Source organism: Trichosurus vulpecula, chromosome 6 (assembly GCF_011100635.1).
Source record: "Trichosurus vulpecula isolate mTriVul1 chromosome 6, mTriVul1.pri, whole genome shotgun sequence".
In the NCBI taxonomy this organism is placed as follows: Eukaryota; Metazoa; Chordata; class Mammalia; order Diprotodontia; family Phalangeridae; genus Trichosurus; species Trichosurus vulpecula.
This window is the reverse complement of record NC_050578.1, coordinates 215,958,616-215,981,133: the sequence shown is the minus strand read 5'-3', so window position 1 is coordinate 215,981,133 and position 22,518 is coordinate 215,958,616. Positions and strand designations below refer to the sequence as shown.

Below are 22,518 nucleotides of genomic sequence, written 5' to 3'. Positions count from 1 at the left end.
TGTCACACCTGAGTAACCTCGGACTCTCCCCTTCCCGCATTCATCGATGGGGTTGTTGGTCTGTATTATCCCTCCCCATTGTGTTACTTGTACTACTCATCGAGGTCAGCACTGGACAGGGAGCGGGCCTGTTCTGTGACCGCAGAAGATCTGAGGCCCCGCCTGGACATCCTAGGCTGCTCCTAAACTCCCGGAAGCCTGTGGAGCTCACCGTGCCTTCATGCGCCATGGATAACCGGCCGCTGGAGTTGTGGCACTGGAGCTTCCCTTACCGAGCCCAGCCTCCGTCCGCTAGGGCCACACTGCCCCCACCGACGCTGTCTAGCAGTCACCCGGGCAACGGCGGGCGGTGCCAGGCACAGACACGCCCCCTTCCTGGGCTCCCGCTGAGTCGCAGCCGGCCTGCGTGTGACGTAGACACCACTGCGGCGCGCCGTGCGTCGTCTCCATGGCGGCGGCGGATGCGGGGACTGACAAGCCGAGTGAGGCGAGGGGCTGCGGCCGGGGTGGGTAGCGGGGAGATCTGGATGGGATGTCTAATCGGGGCAGGGGAGGCGGGGAAACAACTGGGGTCTGACGGGAGGAGTGTGGGCCCTGATCTGCCCTCCCCCCTTTCCCCTTCTTCAAGTCTGACTCAGCCTCCTGCCCCCGCGTCGCCTTCCTGTAAGCCTCGACCCCCGTGTGTTGGAGGTGTTCCAACAGGTGGCGCTGCGACGTCGTGGACCTCCTTCAGCCGTGGTGTCCCTCCGCGGTCCTACTGCGCAAGCGTGAGCCCTAGCGGTGTCCCTCCGCGCTCTCGCGCCCCACCTAGTGTTGGGTTGGACGCCCGTGTCCTTCCGCCCGGGGCTGGCGATGCCCCCGCGGCCCTATCCTCAGACGCTCGTTACCCTCGAGCTCATTCATCCACCCGGCGTTTGAACGCTTAGCCGCCCAGGGAATAATCCAGGCTGCCCCTCCTGCAGCCCTCTTTGACCCCCGTGTGTATTTCTAGCCCCGCCCCATTCCAGACCTCTTGCCCCTTTGTCCCCGGTCTCCCCCAGCCACCCTCATTACCCCCTGGTTTGTGGTGCAGTAATTACAGCTCTGGACCGGGTGTTAGGATGACCTGAGTTCAAATCCAGCCTCAGGTGCTTACTACCCTGAGCAAGTCGCTTAACCCTTGTCTGCCTCAGTTTCCTCAACTGTAAGATGGGGATAATAGCAGCACCTCCCTCCCTGGGTTGTTGTGAGGGCCAGGCGAGTTAATATGTGTAAAGCATTTAGCACGGTGCCCCCCACCACGTCCACTCTGTGCCACCCTGTGCACTTCCCCGCCTCAGACTCGGGAATCCTCGTGGATTTTCCCTAAAAGCTTCCCCGCCCGTCCCACCCCCGCCCCCGACCCCGACCCCGACCCAAGCGTCTCTGCCCGCAGGATGTACCGCAGGGAAGCGCCCGTGCTCACGCAGTCCTCCCCGGCCGCCCTGTACAACAACCTGTGCGTGCTGCCCCTGCCCGCCCCGGGGCTGACCCAGTTTGCGCTGGTCCACGGGCCCAGCGTCCGGCTCCTCAGTGCAGCCTCGGACGGCTTTCCCGTGTCCCTGCGGGAGCTGCACGCCAAGGAGGGGGCTGGGCTGAGCTTGCCCCTCATCACGCAGGTGTGTGACCCCCCCCCCAGGGCGGGAGGCTGTGCCCTGATGCTGGCAGGTGCCCCCTCCTCTCGCGATCCCTGCCCCCGGGGGCCGTGCCCGCCGATCCCAGCCACGTCTCCTCCTAAACCCCCACCGTGGCCCGTCCCCGTGAATATTTCCCTTGGCTTCTCCCCAGGCCTACTGGTGCGTCCTGCCTTTCCGGGTGTTGCTAGTGTTGACTTCGCAGAGAGGCATACAGGTGAACGAGAAAGGGGGCATGCCCGTCCCTTCCGGGTCCCCTTCCCCCATCCTGCCCCTTGTCCCCGCCCCCACTCCCCGTACACACGGGCTGACATCCCCAAGAGCCGTGGCTTAATCTTTTCACCTGTTCCCACAACATCCTTCCACTACTCTCCTTCCCCCCCTCCAGATATATGAGTCAGATGGCTCTGTCATGGTCTACTGGCATGCCCTGGACTCTGGTAATGCCCCCCCAGGTACTGCAGGGCAGGGGGCGGGCTGGGCAGTTTGGGTGGAGTACTGGGAGGGAGGAGGGAGGAGAGAGGAGCACAGACCGGACGTCTGGGGGGCAGCTGATGACCCTTCTATCTCAGCACAGGCCCTGTTTGCCCGAGGAATCGCTGCCAGTGGGCACTACATCTGTGTAGGTAAGGAGGCCTTGAGGTCTGGGCCAGGGGGGAGTATGGAAGAAGAGAAGGAGGGATGCAGGGGCCGCACGAGTGAGTTCAGCGGTGGGAGAGGCTGCGGGGGCTCAGTTATCGAGGGACTAAGTGGAAGCCTGGCCAGGGGGGACATGATTGCAGACATCCACTGAGGTACACTGTGGCCCCGGCCTCAGGGACATGGTCTGGCCGGATCCTGGTGTTTGATGTCCCAGCCAAAGGTCCCAACATTGTGCTGAGCGAGGAGCTGGACGAGCACCGGGTGCCGATCACGGCCATTGCAGCTGAGCCTGCTCAGGGCCAGGTAAGGGACCCTTTTGTAGGGAGGGAAGATCCCAGGGCCATGATTTAGAGCTGGGATGAACCTGGGGGGACAGGGAGTGTAACCTCCTCTTTTTACAGATAAGGAAATGTCACAGGAGGGAGCTCAGGCTCAGCCAGTAAACGTCTAAGCTGGGGTATGACCCCAGGTCTCTCTCACTCTAAATGTAGCGCCATGTCTGCTAGGCCACACGCCCTTCATGAAGGGAGCCCTGGATGAGGAGGCTTGGCAGAGCCGGGTTCTGTCCCCTGCTGAACAGCACATAGTCGAGGCACTTTGGGCAGGTCCAGGCTCAGGCTGGCCCGTCTGTAGAGTGAAGGGGTGAGGCTCCATATCTTCTAATACTGTCATTCTACCACTTTTTCCCTCACTTCTCCAAAACCTTCCTGTCGAAGGGTGATGGCCCTGTTCATGTCCCACCCTTCTCATCCAACCTTCCCATAAGAATTCACATTTACTAATAAAGCAGCTTATAGACTGTCTCCCAGAAAGGGCTATTTTCCATTTAGTGTCAATATGCTGCAACTTAGCATCTAATTGTGTTGTCATAGGATGTCTCTGTCTCCCAATATAGACCAGGAGGTTTGGAAGCTTTGGTTTAAACTTTCTGTCTCCCCCACAGTACCTGGCACAGAGTGCCAGGTTGGGGCTGGGGGGGTGATGGGGGGTGGGTTGGGCAGGGTAAAGACTTTTAAATCGATTGCCTACAATTCAGGAAACCTGGGTTCTCATCCCAGAGGTCTCTTAGATCCTTTGCTCTCTCTGGGCCTCAGTGTTACTTTCCAGACGGCACAATGACACCCTCCTTCCAGGGGTGTTACGAGCCTCCAGTGAAATTCTGGGTCTGAAGGTAGGTATTGCTGCCGGGGAGTCTGGCTGGGAAAGCGATGTATCCAGAAGACTGGCTGTCAGTCCTGCTGTGCATCCCTCTTCCCAACTCCAGAGCCCATTGGACCAGCGGTCAGTGGCTAACAGATGCTCCCCTACCCCTCGAAAGGGAAGTGGCCTTGGGAGTTGACCTACTGCCTCTCCTCCCTCAGGACTGTGTAGCTGATGTGGTGACAGCTGATGATTCAGGCCTTCTGTGTATCTGGAAGTCAGGGCAAAAATTTAAGCTGCTGACCCGAATCTCAGGATTTGGGTATGGGAGGCTCAAGGGGAGGTGGGTCAGGGTGGGTCCAGGTTTAGATGGGAGGTGAGCTCCGGGGAGGCCGGTCCAATGTCCTCTCCCTCCCCAGGACTCCCTGCCCCTCAGTCCAATTGTGGCAAGGCACTGTAGCTGCTGGTTATGGGGACGGGCAGATCCGCATCTATGAAGCCAGCTCAGGGGCCCTGCACGTCCAGATCAATGCCCACGCCCGTGGTATCTCCGCCCTTGACTTGGCACCTGAGGCGGGCAAGGTGAGTCGACTGTAGCCCTGTAGCATCACTGACCACGTGTGAGAACATTCCTCTAGGCCTCTCAGTAGGGACCCCTGATGGAGGCATCTGCCTGTGGATCAGCCCAAGGTTATTCCTTGTGCACAGACTGGGCTTTTTCTTATCAGCCCCTTAGCCCTATTTTCCTTCTCCTACAGCTGCTCTCTGGGGCTGAAGACTCCTTTGTGCATATCTGGAAGCTAAGCAGAAATCCAGACAGTGGCTGCATTGAGGTCTGTATCAAGCACGGGCAGTGTCACAGTGGGGAATGATCCTGGCACTCCAGGCCCCACAGAGAGCACACAAGCCCTCTCTTCCCCCAGGGGCAGAGCCCTAACCCTGCCTTCCCCTCCCCCAGGTGGAACACTGCCATTCAGAATGTGTGACCGACACTCAGGTGTGTGGGGCCCGATTCTGTGACCCCAGGGGCTCTTCCTTTGCTGTGACTGGCTATGATGTGGCTGAGATCCTAAGATACAGCTGTGTGTGAGGAGAGGAGGAGGCAGGGCTGCCTGACATCAGCCACAAGCTGGGAAGAGGGAGCCCGGAGAGCTTTCCCCCAGGTTATGAGCCCCTCCCATTTGACATTTGTGAAATGGTACCTCCAACTGTTATAATAAAGGTATGACAGGACCCCCAACCCTTCTCTGTCTGTTCTTTAAAAGAGGTAACTACAGGACTTTACACAGAGACACTAGGAATGAAGTCAGGTTTACAGAAACCTGGGAGCTGCCTGCCCCGCCCACCCCCAACCCCCAATCACAGCAACACGATCAAGCTCCATGATATTAAATAGACTTTAATGACCAAGTTGGGGGGGAAGCGATGTGGACAGGCACCCTTTCTGGGGTTATGGTTCCCTCCTTCCAGAACCTCAAGGGCTATCTGCCTCATTTTTGCCCAAGGGGGGGTTAGTGCATTTGGGCTGGGGGTGTTCCAGTTTTCTCTCAGGAAGTGGCCGGGGTCCACCAGCCAGCTGTGGACAAGGTCCCCTTGTGGTGGCCCTACAGTTAGGGAGGGGTTTGCATTCCCACCAAAACCACAACAGAGCCAGGCATCAAGGTGGCCATCCCAAGACCCTCATCATGGCACCACTAATCCTGCCCTGACATCACTCCTTTGACATCAGAAGGCTTTTCCTCTTCCAGCATTACCCTGTTTTCAGTAGCACCCCCTCCTACAACCCCTCACACAGGTGACTGGAGCCAGGGCCGGGCTTTTGCCCGGAAACCTCGGGCTGGAGGGGACCGCTGTCGGGGGGCAGGGCTTCCAGAGCCAGAGCTGGAACTAGAGCTGGAGCGGGGAGGAAGAGGGGGCCGGCCTCGGGGAGCAGCGTCCAGGGAGAGGGTACGGGGCCGGCCCCAGGGAGTGGCTCGGGGGCCTGGGCAGGCCCGGGGTGGAGGAGAGGGGCTTCGGGGTACATGGATTGGGAGCTTTGAGGAGGGCAGCTTCTCTGTAAATAATGCCAGCCAGGGTGGGGGGACATCCAGGGGGGGCCCCTCCCGCTTGGCCAGGATGTCCGTCACTGCTGCGATGTCATCTAGAGGTTCAATAGCTGTAGCACCGGGAGGGGATTTGGGGGTGGGGTACACGTCAGAGCTTCGGCCCCAGACGTGATCTGTGCCATGCCCCCCTCCAGACCCCCTCCCAGCCACCAGGCCAGCTGTCACCTGTCGCTGTAATAGGAGGAGAGCAGAGCCCGGATCTCGGCTGATACAGCATTATCCTGGAGCAGTAGCCCCTCGCCTGGGCCCCCTGGGACCAAGGCTGAGGGAGGGGAGGGAGGGGGAGAAGGTGACGAGGCCCAGAGAAACCAAGAAAAGGAAGGGAAGTGGTCCCCGGAGACAAGACCGGCATGAGGGGAGACAGAAAAGAAGACATTAGGAAAAGAAAGGCCTGGAGAACTCTCAGAAAGAAACCATTTTAGGGGAGACTTAAGAGCAGGAGAGGGCTGAAAACAGGCCTAGGGAGGAGGAGAAAGCCAGACCTGGGAGGGAAAGGGGAGAGGGGAGTGGGTCTGAGGGGAGGGTCAGAGGTGACAGTGGGGGGAGGGAGTGGGTCTGAGAAGAGGGTGAGAGGTGACAGTGGGGGAGGGGAATGGGTCTGAGGGGAGGGTCAGAGGTAACAGTGGGGGAGGGATGTGGGTCTGAGGGGAGGGTCAGAGGTGAAAGTGGGAGAGGGGAGTGGGTCTGAGAAGAGGGTGAAAGGTGACAGTGGGGGAGGGGAGTGAGTCTGAGGGGAGGGTGAGAAGTGACAGTGGGGAATGGGAGTGGGTCTGAGCTGGGGGTCAGAAGAGACATTGGGAGGAGGTAGTGGGTCTTCTGAGAACATGTCAAAGGCAGGGGAGGTAGGTGAGCCTGAGAACAGGACAGAGCTGGAGGTGGATGAGTGAGAAGAGAGTGGGCCAGACAGGAAGAAGCAAATTGGATATTGTTTCTGCTCAAAGATGATGTGCCTAAGCCTAAGGACCCTTTTCCATCTCCCTGCCTCCATCCTCTGGGCCTCCTGGTGCACACCCACCTCCCTCCTGCTCCCATGCATGGAGCCTCCCTTACCCATCTCATGGTAGAGCGAGCCTTGCTTGGCCAGTGCAGGGGGTGGCTTTCGTGGAGGAGGGACTTCAATCTTCATGAGCTCATCACAGCATTGCTTCCATTGGCCTACAGGAGGGGAGGAAAAGGGTACAGGCCATGGTGGGTCCTCTGGGTGCCTAGACTTCACCCTGGCTCCTTTCTCCAATAAACCCTCCCAATCACTGGTCAGAGATGGGTAGCATCCTAACAAGACCCTGCCAGCCTGTCCTCCAGTCTTGGACTACTACAGCCTTGCGAGCCTTCTCAGAGCTCTGTGAGACCTACCCCACCTGTCACCAGCCCATAAGAGCCCCTAAAAGTGCTGCAGACCATGAAGCCGACCTATGAAGGCTCCCAGGAGCGCTGTAGGTCCAGCCCCCTACCCCATGTCAGGAGCACCCTACACCCACTTACTCATGTCAAAGAAGAGCTGCCACAGAGCCTCCATCCAGCGCTGTAGGGCCCCCCGGCTTTCCATTTGCAATGTGTGGGTCACTTCATCCCCCCCGTACCGGTTACTGATGCTGAGGGTGAGGGGTCCCCCCAGGCTCTGGTCCCGCTCCCCAGCCCGGACCCGAGTCTCCTGGGAAAAGGGAAGAGGTTCAGGTCCAGCCCACGTGCCAGAGCCTTCCTCCTCCAAGCTCTCCTTCCTACTCCCCCTTTTTCAGGTGACCCCCACAGAGGGCCTGGCCAAGTGGGGATATAATCAGCTAACTAGCGTATGGTCAGAGAACCAGAGGTCTGTGACCCTAAGACCAGACAGGATCAGAGGTTAAGAGAAGACATCTGACAAGAAACTCACATGACTGACAGACAAAATAATTTAGGACTGAGATCTACAGTTTGGCAAATAACAAGTCCAACCCCCTTCTATCCCTTCATTTTGCAGATAAGGAAACTGAGGCCCAGATTTCACAAAAAGAGAGAGGCCAAAGGCAGAGCTGGGTAAAGTCAAACACAGGGAAAAACAGAGAGGGCAGGGTGGGAGACAGAGCCACTGAACTGAAGGGAATGTCTTCTAAGGTCCTTCTAAAACCTAGGGTCCCTGACCTTGTTTTTAAAAAGTATATTAGAAAAAAAATTATGTATTGGTAACTATTTCAGTATAACTGGTATACTTTGTTATCCCACATGCTTTATTTTTTTTGCAGTCGAGTGATACTCTGAGAAGGGTCAATGGATTTCACCAGACAGCCAAAGGGACCATGACTTACAACAGCTCAGGAACCCCTGTTCTGAAACAAGGGAGGAAAACCTGAAAGAAGAGTAAGACTAGACCAAGAGACAGAGTAAGGTTGAGTGCTAAAAGACTGCCAGAGAGAGAGAAACAAAAAGAGAAAGAGAAGGGGAGGGAGAGACAGAGACAGAGGAGAAGGAGGGAGAAAAGGAGGGTGAGAGAGGGAGGGAGGGACAGAGACAAGGGAGGGAGGAAGAGGGAGGGAGGCAGGGACAGACAGACAGATAAAGGAGAAGGAGGACTGAGACCTCTAGACAGAAGAGGAAGGGCATTTTAGAGATGAAGCTGAGGCCTAAGAGCCTAGTAAGGACCCAAATCATACAGTAAAAGTCCCAGGTGGGATCTGGGGCCAGAAGAGCCTGGAAGATGGCAAACAATGAGTGTCTGGGAGGCTCCATTTCCAGGAACTGATTTGCTGTTTTGAGCGGAGGCAGGTCAGGCTCACTGTGGTCTGGCGGCCAATGCTGGGCAGTTTCCATCCTTGAGGCCTATATGAGTGGGAGCCCCCTTTCTGTCCAAGGTCCAGTTCTGCAGTTTGAAGGGGTGTCCTCCCATGTTCTGCAGAGGACCCTCCCCAGCTCCCCTTGGCTTAGGGGTACCCAAGCTGGCATCATCACCTTGTTGATTGCAATGGTGAACAATGGGTCTTCCTGAGTGTTGGTATCGCCAGGATGTCGGTAACAGAAAAGGTTTGTTCCTTTCAGGATGCCATGTACCTGACCCCAGCTCTGCAGGCCAGGGTAAACAAGGCAAGGTTAGAAGTCACGTTCTACTGCCACCCTCCTCGCCATCCTTCCCATCCCACCTCACCCTGGTGCCTTTCAGTGACACTGTGTTTCACTTATGCCTAGATTTAAGCTGATGATTCACTTATGTACTTCCCACGGGCTCCCTGCTTCTTGTCTCTCAATTCCTCCGAATAACTATCTCTTTTTTCTCCTTCCCCCCACTCCTTTGGTCCCTCTCTGCCCTCACCTGCACCCTGAGGGTGCCACTCATGACAGGCTGGGTCATGCAGAGGGGCTGGGCTGCCAGGCGACAACACACACTGCCATAGAGGGGCAGCCAGGCTGGGCTCTCCTCTAGAGAGAAGAAAGAGATGTTGGGGAAAGGGAGGGGGGCCCTTTAACTGGGACCCTCTTCTCTTCACCCAGAATCAGACTTCACCCCCATCTACCCTCAGTCACTCACCATTACTAGTGAGGGTGAGATCGTGGGTACGGAAGCCGTCCTGTACCGCAGCCAGAGTCAGGGTGGTCTGGGCCAGGAGGTGATATCGGGGACCCCTGTGGGAGGGACGAAAAGAAACAGATGGGAATGAGAATGGGGAATAGCCCTCAGGGAGGTGTTATAAGGCAGGAAGAGTCAAATGGCCACAACTCTCCTCTTCCCTTGTCATTGAGGGCTTTGTGAGGCATCCCTTCTTTCACTAGAAATCCCACTCCAGGGTCACCCACCTCCAAGGCCTCTTGAAATCACTGAGCCTGGCTCACCTTGCTGTTAATCACACAGACATGTCCTGGCCCATACACATATTCCAAATGGGTGTCCTCACCTCCCACATCAGTGTTCTTTGATGGTATGTCCCTCCCCTTCTTCCACGCTAGCCCAGTCAGAGGCTCAGAGACCACTGGAGAGAGCCACAAGGCCTCCAGATAATGTCTTACCCCACAGCTGGAGTGGGGAGCAGGATGGGGCTGGCTGCACTTCCACTCCCAGAGCCCCCAGTGCTGTCCAACGAAGCCCGAACACGCCTTCCTGAGGATCGGCCCAGAGAATTACTGAGCTTGGTGGCCAGTCTCCGGGGGGCCCCGGCCAGGGCTCCCTCCTCTTCTACACAGGCCCCATACAGCTCCAACCGCAGCTCAAAGTCTGGTCCTGCCTCAGTACTACAAAAGGTGGGGTTGAGATGAGAAAGGGCTCTGGAGGGAGTCCAGGGAGACCCTAGGAGAGTTATGGGGGAGGGGGAGGAGACCTATGGGATCAGGATGATCTTACCTCCCATATTCTGCCTTCCCTCAGAGACATACCCTGGTTACCTCTCCCAAGGATCAGGTCTGGGTTGGACAGTAGGGAAGGATGAGGGGTGAAGGACTCACAAAAGAACACTGCTCTGAAAGGAGATGTCTGTTAGCGTCCTGTCTACCAGGACCATCTCTGTGTCCTGGATGTTCCCCCCCAGCTGCAGCAACAGGAATACAGCCCATCGATGTAGGTCTGAAGGTAGAGAAGCCAGAGGTCAAATAGGGATGGACAGACATTGCTAGGTACCTCCATCAACAGAGCAGATAGGCTCCCTTGGGGACTTTACCTAGCCCATTCCCCAGGGAAAAGATTGCAGTCTATGAGACTCACCTCCCTTGTTCTTGAAATACTCTGTGTCCTTCCACATGAGGGGGATTCTGATATCTAGAGGAGAAGGGACCCAGGGTGGGTTGAGACAGCAGGAGAAAGGAGGTACCCCAAGAGAAAATATATTCACCTTGGACAATACTCTTTAGCCCCAGGGACAGAGACCATGTGCAGGGAGAGTAATGGAAGGGGATGCTAGGACGGGGTGAAATGGGTCAGTGAAAATGAACCAGAGGTTCCTTACCAGAGATACAAATTGTGCCGCGACATGGAGAGCGTTCAGGAGGGGGCCCAGTGTCTGAAGGCCTTGGGTGCAGGGGAGAAAATAAGCATATTATTGTGGTTAAACGCCTCTCCTTTTCCCCCTCCAACCCCTGGCCAGAAACATAGGGATTATGGACCATCCCGATACCTGGCATTCTCTCCTGTGCTTAATAATAGCTTACTGACATGGCGGACATTGGGGGTGACCAAAAGATCAAGCACAAGCAGCTGGATGGCCCTAGGAATTTTTGTACAGTGGTCGATATGTTCTCATTAACCCCGTCATTAGTACCAGCGATCACTTAACATGCTTCCACCCCTGTATATACACATGGTTCCAGAGTCATATATAAACTCATACATATTCCTTGGCTCAGATGCCTTGCAAGAATAATAAATCTTGCTTTATTGGGTCCCTTCTTCCATGGTAGAAAAGGGCTGAATTTAGGAGTAAGAGAGAACTCAGTTTGAATCCTGCTCTCTGAAATTAACTGTATGACCAGAGGCAAGTCACTCAGCTTCTCAGAGACTCAGTTTCCCCATCTGTACAATGGGGATAATAGTACACATCATACCTACATCACAGGAGTGTCATGAATCTCAAGTAGGAAGTTTCCAAACTCAAAATCATTTTATAAATATCAGTTATTTTCTTATTAATCAACTAACATTGCCCATCTCCTCCCTCCCTCCCTACATTCCATTAACCCTTTTTATATGTATATTACATGTATGGGGGGGGTGGGTGGAAGGGAAGAACATAGAGAAACACAGCAGGTAATTAGTAAGACGCTCCTGGTGGCCTGATTGATAGGAAGAGTGTCGAAGCTTATTTTTGCTGGCCTGCCATTGTATTCCAAGGGACTGTGGTGCTCTGGGTTGGCAGTTAGAACTTCCAGTGGAAATCCTGGCCCTAAAATTTACTCACCGCTGGGACCTGGGGGAAGTTACTTGACCTTCCTCAGTTTCTTTATTTTTAAAATTAGAGAGTTGAACTAGGTCCCTTTCAGGTGGAAATCCCACATTGACCCCCATGCCAACTTCTCCTTTACCATACTGGGTAACTAGTACCTTTCCTTGATGCCCTTTAGCTAATCAGGTTCCCACTACAGTGATCTCAACTCTGAGGTTTCTCCCCTACCCTCACCCCATCAACACTCATGTCCAATGCTTTGGAGTCCTACAGTGCTCGTCACATTTTACCAACTGGGGTTACAGATTTAAAGTTGGAAAGGACCTTTGAGGCCATATACAGAAGTCTATTCCCCTCCACACCTCCATTTTACAGATGAGGAAACTGAGTCATCACAGCTAGTAGGTGTCTCAGGTGGGATCTGAACTCTAGTCTCCCTCCCAAGCCCAGTCCTTTATCCATGGTGCCATGATGCCTCTCATACAGAAAATGCACTGCCATAGACCCTGGCTCTTTCAAGCTCTGTGTCTGTAGTCTTCGATTTGGAGCAGCTTTGGGTCTCTCCAACGCTGGACCCCAAATCTTTGACAGCACAGACAGCCTCCCCACTAAATCCCTTACAGCTGTGGTTATTCCAATAGATCCCAAAGCTCAAAGTGCTTCTGAAAGCCCTCCATCTTCCTGTCTTGCAAGCCGCCCATTTTAACATTCTCATCAAGAGCTAGTGCGGATACTACCAGCCTCCTTGCTTAGCCCATATCCAATACCAGGGAACTGCATTCTGTGTTCAGGGTCACTCTGGAAGAGCTTATGGGGAATCCCATCTTATAATGCCACAGTCAATGAACAAACCAGTTCATGATGCCTGACGTGATTCTGGGTGCCAGGCTGCTCAAGCATCAGAGTCCAGTCATTCCAGAGGGCTCCCTCCAATGATTCTGGAGCTCCTAGACACCACGTGCACCAAACTCTCTTTGACAGCCTAATACTACCCATGCCAACCTATCCCGCTCAGTCCTCTTTGTCAATTGGGCATCACTGGACACCCAGCTGACACTCAATAGGTACTGGTTAAATGCATCCTTGACTCCAGACAGTATTTGCTTAGTGCAGGAGCACCCCCCCAACTCGTCTCCTCCTCTTCCCCACTGCTCACCGCCTTGCTGTCCTCCCCAGCACCTGTGCTTCCTTCCGACGCTGCAGCTCTCCCATGTAGCTGAGGATGCGGCTGCTGCACACCAGCAAGCTCTTGGTGGCTTCGAGGGCTTGTTCCCGTTGGGAGCAGGCAGCCAGCAGCTTGCAGGCTCCTTCTCTCATCCGGATCTCATGGTCCAGCTTCCGCTGCAGCTCTGTATCCTGAGGACAGAGAAATAACTAATAGAACTGAAGAGGCAGGATTCGCTCACCCTCTCCCCTAATATTTGAGTCAAGGAAGGCCCTGGGAAAAACTGAGTTAAATAATGAACAAACAAACAAATAAATAATGAACTATCATTATGGCCTCCTAAATTAGTCTCCCGGCCTCCTCTTTCTCGATCTATCCTAAAAATACTGCCAAAAATAAGGTCTTAATCCATTGTGCTTCCTAAAGCACAAAGAGAGACCTCTCTTTTCTTAAAGAAATCTCCAGCAGCTTCCCATTACTTATAGCATTCAAGGCCTTCCACACTATTAATATCATATTCCAGCCTACCTTCCTAATTCTGCCTGTTGAATTTCTACTAAACCTTTATGGTACACATGCTCTACTGACGCATCGTCAGGCAGAAGTGATCTCTGGGTACTCTTCTTAGCACACATCATACACTGCCTTTATCCTAGGTACGTATACACCTTATCTCCCCCTCCTAGAGAATAAGACTTTGGAGAGAAGGGAATAGACTGTGTCTTAGTCATCTTTGAAATCCTCAGGCCTTAATATTATATTGCATAAACTAGGTACCCAACTACACACAAATAGTGTTGAATGAAGCACTGATTCAGGGTTAGTGGGGTACTAGGGGAGTCACCCCTTTCATCTGCTTAGGGCAGCTAGGTGGTACAGCAGATAGAGAGCTTGGCCAGGAGTCAGGAAGACTGGTGTTCAGACTTGATCTCAGGCACTTACTATAGCACATCACTTAACCCTGTGTGCCTCAGTTTCCTCATCTGTAAAATGAACTGGAGAAGAAAACAGCAAACCAGTATCTTTGCCAAAAAAACCCCAAATGGGGTGATGACAAGTCGGACACAGACTGAAATGACTAAACCTTCATCTGCTTACACTCTAGCTGGAGGGGCTGAACCCACTGACAAGACCATGAAGACTGCCACAAAGCAACACACACTATCCTGTAACACAGAGTGAGGGTGTTGTAGGATGATGGACCTAGAGGGGAACTGCATGGAAGGAGGGAATCTCCTGCTTTAAAAACCTTATGGGGGAGGGAGGAACATGGGGGGGAGGTTCTGAAATTTTGAGAGGAGCCATACAATATGTTGGGGGGAAGGGAGGGGAAAAAGTGGAAGGGGGAGCTACAGACCCCTCTGGCCCAGTTGACCTACAGGTCAGTCTGAACCTAGAACTTTAGGCAAGAAGACCCATCTACCCTAGGCCCAGTTCTGTGTTGGGAAGAGAGGGAGAGAATCTTAGTTAAATTCAGCTCAGGAATTGAAAATAGGGAAAACGATAGATCTTTTGCTTAAGCTAGAGAGTGGGAAAACAATTCTGAAGTACTACCTTATACCTCTTAGATTTGCTAACAGGACAGAAAAGGAAAATGACAAATGGCAGAGGGGATGGGGGAAAAATGGGGCATTAATGCACTGTGGGTGGAGTTGTGAACTGATCCAACCATTCTGTAGAGCAATTTGGAACTATGCCCAAAGGGCTATAAAACCATGCATACCCTTTGTCCTAGCAATACCACTACTAGGTCTGTATCCCAAAAGAGATTTTAAAAAAAGGAAAAGGACCTATATGTACAAAAAAATTGAGAGTGGGGCAATATAGATGAAAGGAAGAGTGAAAGGAATATAGGAGGGTCAGGGAGAGAAGGCAGGCGGCTTGGTTAGAGGAGCAAGGAATAACAGAATGTTAGAGTGGAGAACACCCTCTCCACTTTACCAATGACAACACTGAGGCCCAGGTGATAAGCAAGATGATTCATCTATCCAGCAAAGCACCTTCTATGTATAACTCACTGCACTTGGGTGCTATGGAGTTATAAAAACATGGAAAGTGTGGTTTCTGTTCCCCTGAAACTCACTGGGGAGATCTACACACACATACACATAACTACAACAGGAGGCAGTATGTCATAAGTCTGTTAGACAAATATCAAAAGCCATGTAAGAATTTGGAGGGAATCAAAAGCCTGCTGCTAATTGGGTTCATCTGGTAAGTTTTTATAGAGGAGGGAATATTTCAGCTGGGCCTTAAAGAATGGCTAAAATTTGGGGAGGAGGACAGAGAGAGATCAGTTTCCTGGGGAAGAAACTTTGTGGACAAACAGGCAAGGGGTCTGGTTTGCCTGGACCAAGACTTTTCTATAGGGGAGTAGTGGCAGAAGGCAGCATGCGAGGACCTTGTATGCCTTTATCCCATAGCCAGAGGGGAACCATTAACACTGGGTTTTCATTTTTTTGTTTGTTTTCTGAGTTAATGTGTTAGTGAGCTAAGCACACTACCATAGTATCTTGAGTGCAAGCACAAATAACATCCCCAAACATGCTCATCCCCCAGCCCTCACCTCTCATGTTGCCCTCATTACCCATCTTCACCCAAAATTTTAGGGGGACACTACTAGAAGGGTTCTCCTCGTGTGGAGTTCCTTGATCACCTCAATCTCTTCTCTCACCTCAGTCCCCTCCCCTACATACTCCAAGCTCAGATTTATGGGCCCTATGTCCTCCCTTATCTTCCCAACTTCAGCTTCTTTTACTTGGGCCAAGCCAATTTTTTTCCTCCCCCCAGCCCCCTTCACCCACCTCATTTCTATCTGGAATTCTCCCTTTTTGTTCCTCTTCAAATAAAGTACCTTTCCAGTCCTCCTCTAGGAAAACCCTGGGGAGCCAGCTCCCCCCAAGTCCATTGAGATTTACCCATGTAAAGCAAGCTGCCTGCTTGCCCTGGGTTTGGCCATGCTGTGCGCTCTGCAGTGGCTGGCTATGCAGGGGTACGTGGGCGTGTGGAAAGGGAATAGGATTCCCTTCATACATACGACGCGGGTCTATTCCCAGGCCTCTCTCCTATGCCCCTTGCCCTTAGGCACGGACCACAAGACCCTAGATGGAAGTGATGGGCTGTGAGGCTCAGGAGTCTCCCTCCCGGGATGTCTCTCCCTCGGGCATCACTTACTCGTCCTTCCTCTGCTCCGTCCATTCCGCCGCCGGCTCTGACCCCTGGACTCGGACTGGCCGGGTCAGGGCCAGTGCGGAGCTAGCTAACGGGGGCTGCAGCCCGGAGGGCCGGCGCCGGGCAAGCTCAGCAAGGCTCGGCCCGAATGCTCCCGCGTCCTCCTCACGCCTCCAGAGCTCAGGAGCTCCGGTGACATCAGCTCCAAACCGACGCGAGAGCAGCCGCGGCGGGGGAGGCCAGGGTAACAAGAGACTTGTATCCAGCCTTTTACCTCTCCCAGGCCACAGAGCCACCATCCCGGGGTCTCCGCGGTCCCCTCCTCAAATACAGCAGCCCCCACCCACAGCATTCAGCCCACAGCCCAAGCCCCGCCCCACCTCACGATGGCCACGCCCTGGAGCTCCACCCCGGCTAGGGGAACTTGGTACTCAGTCCCAGACCCGGCACTATAACCCACGGGGAGAAATGAAGAGAGGGTGAGAGGGCTGTAGCCCCTCACCTAGTGCTTGCTGCCAATCCACTCATCTTCTCCTCTCCAAAAGAGTCAAAGATCTATGGGCAAAGTTCTACGTGGTGAGCACAAGGACTGGTGCAGAGGGGTAGGGCACAGAGGAAGGATTAAACAAGATTCTGCCCCAATCCGGGGAGACCCCTTCATTACACCTTGGAAGCAACGCATTGCCTATAAGAATTTTGAAGTGGGGAAAGAGGGTAGTACAGAGAACCTCCCGCCCAGGGCATTCAAGGGGGAAAATATCTCACAACCTGTACATTTGCTTTCCAGCTTTCCACCCTGAAGTCGGATTTTCCAAGGTCTACAGATCATCTTCTCAGCCCAACATCGGAAATGACTGCTCTCCTTTCAGCCAGTACAGCATCCCTTACCTTTGATCCCCTCTCCCTCCTCACTCCCTGCCCTATGTGTATAGGAAAACCCAAGAATCTTGTTTTTTAATCCATGTCTGACTCCCCATTTGGACAATGGATTACCTCTTCTAGACTAGATTCTCAAATGCAGTTTCCCCAGATTTTTCCCTGACTCCCTGCTATCAGTCTCCAGTGGCCCCCAGTAGCATCCTGAGCTCCAGATCCAACTGCTCCCTTCAGAGTTTCTAGTATTGTTACTTTCCATCTTGTGTTTCTTGACCCAGATCCTCCTTGGGATGCCCCCTTCCCCACCCCTCCCAATGTTCACCCTGGCTGCTCCATATATAACAACACAACTACTAGGTCACATTTCTATGGCACCTTAAGGGTTTATAAAACTTTTCACACGGCAACCCTGTGAGGCAGGTAATGCAGGTAACATTATCCCCATTTTCCAAAGGAGGAGACTGAAGCTCAAAGATCTCATTTGCTCAAGATCCTAAGTGGTTCAAACCCAGGCTGGTGACCTGCGTATATATAACTGCTCTTCCTATGCCTCTTTCGAATGCATTTTAAAGTCACCTCCAGAATGTCTTCTTTTCCTGATTAATTCTACCCACTCTAAGTCTCCTTGTCCAAACTTTGAGCACCCTTCACAAGTCCATCTCCACACCTTCCCCTATGTTGGTGGAGATGGAGGTGCAGGAAAAGGGAACTCTAAGCCACTCAGTTCAATACAACAGTAATTTTCTTAGGCTGTGCTGGTAAGCATAACTCCCATGGGGTTAGATTACAAGGGAGAGATGGTCAGCAGAGACAGTGTATATGATTTCAGCCAGTCAGGAAGGACTCTTAGATATATGGTGGGTGGAAGGGATTGTCACTTACAAGGCTAGATTGTCCCCAAGCCTGTACTCTCCTTGCTTCCTTTGTGCCCCAGGCCCATGCAACCACTGGCTGCCCCACTTCTGACCACCTCCTAATCTGTCCTATCTCAGCTAGCTTCCTCACTGTCAACTTTAGAGTTACTCTTTCTGGAAGGCCTTTCAGAGGCCATCTGGCCCCAGTTTCCCCTCACCTCCCTGGCCTTATTTCACAGATGAGGTGACAGAGGCCCAGGGAAGTGACCTGCCCATTTTCCACTCCACGGGTGCTGTTTCTCCTCTTAATCCTCACTCCCCATCTAGTTTCCAGAAAAGCCACATGCCAACATCCAACTTCCAGAATGTGTGGAGGTGGGGGGTGGGAGAAAGGGCAGTGAGCAACATGGAATGTAAGCCACACAGCATCCATCGGCTGCTCTCTGCAGGGCAGTTTGGGGTTGGGGTGGCCACACTGAAACCTACCCGCAGTCAGCCTTTGAGTACACAATCCTGCAAGGACTTTCTTTCCCTTCCCCTCCCCAAACCCCAGCAGACTGTAGCGCAGTAAGGCTCGGGCACATGCAGAGTCGGCATACACTCCTGAAGGGTGGGGGTGGGGGTGGGGGCATTACCTCCAGGCTGAGCGCCATCTGTCGGATGTACAGCATGTTCAGGTCTTCCAGGATGTGCAATCTGTCCTGCATCTCTGTGGCCCTCAGCTCTGCCCTGAAGCAGCCCTGATTCCTCCCTTCAACCCCCTAACTCCCTCGAGTCAGGCACTTTAGGCTGCCACGACAAACTTTCTCCACTGCTGCTGACACCGCCCCAGGCGGGAGCAAGGGATGGAGGGAGGGGAAGGGAAAGGAAGGTGGGAGGGGAGAAGGGAGGGTCTGGAGAACTGACTGAGGGGAGGGGGGCTAGTGGCAGAGGGGGCCCCTAGGCAGACTTGAGCATCCAGTTTGGGTCTGATGGCAGCTGCTTCCCCAGCTGTGGAAGAGAAAGGGCCTTTCATTCCCTCCCTAGCCCCCGCCCACATCACTGGCCCCAGTGGACAGAGGGCCAATGTGTACATGGACGGGGGTGAGGGGTAGCGTGATGGCATGGGGGGGGGCAGAATGGGGATATTTTGCAGAAGTGTGTGTGTGTGGGGGTGTCAAGCAGCATTTGGCTGCAGGTTTCACATGGTTGTTAAGGGTTCCCAAGGAACAGATGAGGAAGGTTGGAGGCTTCCAACTGGGAATCTGGCTCTGGTTCAGCTTTTTAGTGGGGAGGGAGGATGTACGTGTGGAGAAAGTGAGGCAGCTCCAGGGCCGGGGAAGTAGAAACGGGTGAGTCGTAGAGGATGGCCCATCCACTCCAAAGTGCCCCTCCCATGCTCTGCCGTGCCCCGCCTCGGTCCAGCCCCATCCAAACCAGCCCAGCCTCCCCAGTTACCTCACTCTTTTCCAGCAAAGAGAGGGGGCTAGGTGGGCAGGGCCTGAATGCAGCTCTTTCCCCCCCTGTACACATAACTCCCTTCTCTGGGCCCCTTCCCTTCCAGACAGGAAACCAGCCCCAGTCCCCCGCCAGCTGCAGCTCTTGCTCCCCTCCCCCTGGAGCACACAGTGACCCACAAGGTCACAGAAATACAGGCCCCGCCCTATTATCCCGGGCCAAGCCCAGCCCCTCTCTCTCGGTCCAGTGTCCTCTAGCCTAGGACTGTGTTTCCAAACTCTGCCGCCTAACCCATTAGGCCGGCAGTTGTCTTCATTTCCAGCTCCGCCCTCAGATCCATGCCCCACCTCTTGGATTGAAGTTTAGGGTGGCCTCAACTGGTAGGAGGGGACAGCCTTTTCCTTCCACGACTCAAAAGTTCTACCCCAATAAACACCTCAGTAATTCCTAGGCCTCCAGATTCTGACTCCTGGGTCTACAGCGTCGTGGTGGTGACCCTTTGTGTACAGAATCTGGGGGTGGCATTTCAGAGTAGTCAGCCCAGACCTTCCCAGCCCTTCCCTTCCCGGAGGCAGCTGTGCAGAGAGAGAAGAGTAGGTGAGGAGAGAGCAATGAATAGAACCTTTGTTCCCAGGGAGAGGAAAAGAGCAGAGTTCCAACCGGAATCTCAGCTGGGGGAGAATGAGGGGGTGGGCAGGTGGAGCCATTATATGTAACCCTTTTCGGGTCTGAAGGGAGAAGGAAGCCAGATACTAGATAGGAAAAATATTACATCTTTATTTTCACTAACCTCTGGTTTCCTTTATGTATTTTATGTATTTTATTTTATGCATTTTAAAACATTCCCAGAGGGATGTCTTTAGGGTTTACCAGAATTCATAACACAAAACCTAACACACAAAAAGGTTAAGAACCCCTGATTTAGTACAAGGACGTTGTTGATGCTTGGTTAGGAAAACTGAGACCCAAAGAGAGGAAATTACTTGACGGACATCACACAGGCATCCAAATCTGGCTAAACATAGCTCCACTAATTAAACTGACTACTTTTTCACCACACTACAAAACTTTCTGAGGGAAAGGCACTGATCCCAGGGGGCTGGAGACTTCTTCCAGGGATTTTTCCCTCTTTCTCATTTAGTCCCCAATCATCAATCATAACACACACACACACACACTCACACACTGTACCTGCACCTACTAGAAAGACAATCCCCCCCCTCCTCTCTCTCTGTTTCTCTGTAATATATATAAAGAACTCCCTCTTCCAGACAAGTATCTCAGATCATGGCTTGGACATTTGGGGACACTCCTGGTCAAACTCCAGTCTTCATTACTAATAATTAACGCATGGAGGGAACCTAATAATTTAGTGAAGCTATCCAGCTTGGGGAGGGGAAGCGGAAAGGGACTCATGTCCCCTATTCTCTACCACACCGGTACCCCAACTAATGGAGGTAGGAACTATTTGCGTTTCCATCTCAAGTGCACACCGCCACTTGCCAATTCCACCTAACTCAGTCTCCAGACTGGAGGTAGAGAGGGCTCTCTGGAGTCCAAGAGGAGTCTAAGAACTAGGCCTAAGAGGGCGGTTTTGGTGCGGAGAGGAGGTTTCAAGTGTCCTGCATATGGCTGAAAAGCAGGTGTGTGTACAGAATGAGCCGAGAGGGACCACCAACTTCGGGGATGTTTTGAAGTCTTAAATGGAGCCAGTGAAGTGGGGCTCAAACTGGACATTTTCCCTGACTGGGCTAGCCCAATCGGAGGCTGGGAAAAGTCAACCGGACCGGAGTTGGTGCCTTTCTAAGCCAAAACCCTTGGTACCCTAATTGTGGCACTTGCAAGGTCCACCCCTTGCCCCACCCCTTACAGGCGACGGGGAGCTGGGCGAACTGTAGGAGGCGGCGAGAGACGCAGGGAGGGGTGAGGAGGGTCTCCTACCTCTGGGGTGTCGCAGAATAGGCTGAGGCGAAAGCGGCCGCGTTTGAACTCCATCTCCAGGGCAGAACCCCGGGCTACAGTGACCCGACTCCGGTGATTCCGGGAAAACATTCTTCAGTCTAACACTGGAACGGACCAGACCCTTTCCCTGGTTCTTTTGTCCTGGGCTTCCCTGTCTTTAGGCTTTTTTTTCGTCTGGTTGATAGGTTATTTTTTTCGTTTTGTTTTTTGTTACCACCAAGCCTCGGGTTTCCCTAATCGCAGTTCCGGACTTCCTCTCATCTCCTCTGGGCTCCTGTCCTGTCCTGCCTGGCTTTGTCCCGTCCCTTCACGCCCGGCCACGCCTGGCCCGGCCCCCTCACCCACTCTCAAAGACCGGGAATCTCCCAGTTACTCTACAGCCAAATTTCACCCGCCCCTTGGCCTCGGGAAGGGACACCTAGGAAACGAAAGAGGAGGAACCCTTACTCCAGAGTTACCACGAGGAGAGCCCCGCCCCTGAGCGGACACCTGAACCAACCCCGCATTAAGAGCGAAGTTGGTTAGAACAGCATCCAATCTGAACTAAGGCTTGGAGTGTGTTTTTGGGGACCGAGAAGGCAGGCGCCTTACCTGAGGCAAGGGCGGGGCCAAGGAGGTTCTTTTGGGCTGCTGGCTCCACCCTCTCCGCTAACTGGCAGGCGAATGTCGGCGAGAAAATGCCTCTTTCCAGTTTCCGAGAGGTCCTGTTCTCTGCCTAGGGTCACCCCGGGGAGGGCTCTAGGACTGCAAAGCAGAAAGTGAAAATCTGGGAAGAAATGCGTGTGGTTGAAAACTCGCATCGTAAGTGCTGCTGTGGATGTACGTACAGGTGAACTCAGGAATGAAAGGAGCGTTGCTCTGACTGTGGGTACCTGTGTGCAGGCGTACGCGCCGGGTGGTGATTTATACAAGTGTCGCGTGTGAAGTAAACAATAATTTATTAAGCGCCTACTGTGTGCTAAGCACCAGGGATACAAAGAAAAGCAAAAACAGTCCCTGCTCTCAAAGAGCTCGTGCGCGTGTGTATTCACATAAAGACGTGGGAAGAATCCTAGAATCAGATCAGACCGAAAAGAACATTAGAGCTCTATCTTCTCATTCTACGGATGAGAAAACTGAGGACCTGAAACAGGAAGTGAAAAACAGGTAACCAGATCAACAAGCTTTTATTAAGTACCTGTTTATGTTCCAAGCACTGTGTTAGGCGCTGGGGAAACAAAATGCAAAATCCAAAGTCTCAACCCTCGGGAGCTCCACATGAAATTTTGGGAAGAGCCGTGGGTTTGAGTCTGTACGTGAAGAATTCTTGTTTCTGTCTTTGGGTCTCGGCCTCTAGAAAAAAACAAACCAAAAAACCCACACTACACCATGCATTGAGTAGGCACTTAATAAATACAGTGTCCCACAAATCTGGGTTCCATTTTAAGCTGTAATGGCTTAGTTCACTGGCTTTAATAGTTGCAAAACTCTAGTGTGGATTTAAAGCGGTACTAAGGTAACACTGTATTTGCTGGTTTGGAATGCATCTGCCCCCCCCCCCCCATTCCCCAGCGGCGTGATCTGGCGTACGATTCAAGCTGGCGTTTTGCCTCAGTTTTCTCATCTCAATGGGAATAATGACACTTGCACTTCCTATTTCACAGGTTTGGTTAAAAAAAAAACTTCTAAAATTATACTTTA

General features: G+C 53.1%; 2 protein-coding genes across 9 annotated transcripts; one reads left to right on the top strand and one right to left on the bottom strand.

Moving 5' to 3' along the window:
* The first annotated feature begins 388 nt into the window (after positions 1-388).
* Positions 389-4,674, top strand: WDR54 (WD repeat domain 54). 3 transcript variants are annotated; one of them, XM_036762341.1, is made up of 11 exons: positions 389-506; positions 629-767; positions 1,415-1,637; positions 1,807-1,869; positions 2,041-2,107; positions 2,225-2,278; positions 2,470-2,597; positions 3,656-3,756; positions 3,854-4,016; positions 4,193-4,267; positions 4,393-4,674. In XM_036762341.1, the coding sequence occupies exons 3-11, from the start codon at positions 1,416-1,418 to the stop codon at positions 4,522-4,524; spliced, it is 1,005 nt and encodes a 334-aa protein (XP_036618236.1). In that variant the 5' UTR covers positions 389-506; positions 629-767; position 1,415; the 3' UTR covers positions 4,525-4,674. The 3 variants fall into 3 exon arrangements, with proteins under 3 accessions (XP_036618236.1, XP_036618238.1, XP_036618237.1); XM_036762343.1 differs by having other exon boundaries at positions 456-506; positions 629-977; XM_036762342.1 differs by having other exon boundaries at positions 464-482.
* Positions 4,675-4,813: 139 nt separating this feature from the next.
* RTKN (rhotekin) lies at positions 4,814-21,449 on the bottom strand. Of its 6 annotated transcripts, XM_036765444.1 has the most exons (14): positions 18,877-19,061; positions 18,075-18,429; positions 12,530-12,729; positions 10,441-10,502; positions 10,200-10,253; positions 9,944-10,061; positions 9,512-9,733; positions 9,036-9,130; positions 8,820-8,926; positions 8,462-8,572; positions 7,022-7,190; positions 6,590-6,694; positions 5,705-5,801; positions 4,814-5,589 (listed from the first exon to the last, which is right to left on the bottom strand). In XM_036765444.1, the coding sequence occupies exons 2-14, from the start codon at positions 18,144-18,146 to the stop codon at positions 5,583-5,585; spliced, it is 1,419 nt and encodes a 472-aa protein (XP_036621339.1). In that variant the 5' UTR covers positions 18,147-18,429; positions 18,877-19,061; the 3' UTR covers positions 4,814-5,582. The 6 variants fall into 6 exon arrangements, with proteins under 6 accessions (XP_036621339.1, XP_036621334.1, XP_036621335.1 ...); XM_036765439.1 differs by lacking the exon at positions 5,705-5,801 and having other exon boundaries at positions 18,877-18,943; XM_036765441.1 differs by lacking the exons at positions 18,075-18,429; positions 18,877-19,061 and adding an exon at positions 20,818-21,158 and having other exon boundaries at positions 5,511-5,589.
* Between the last annotated feature and the right edge of the window lie 1,069 nt (positions 21,450-22,518).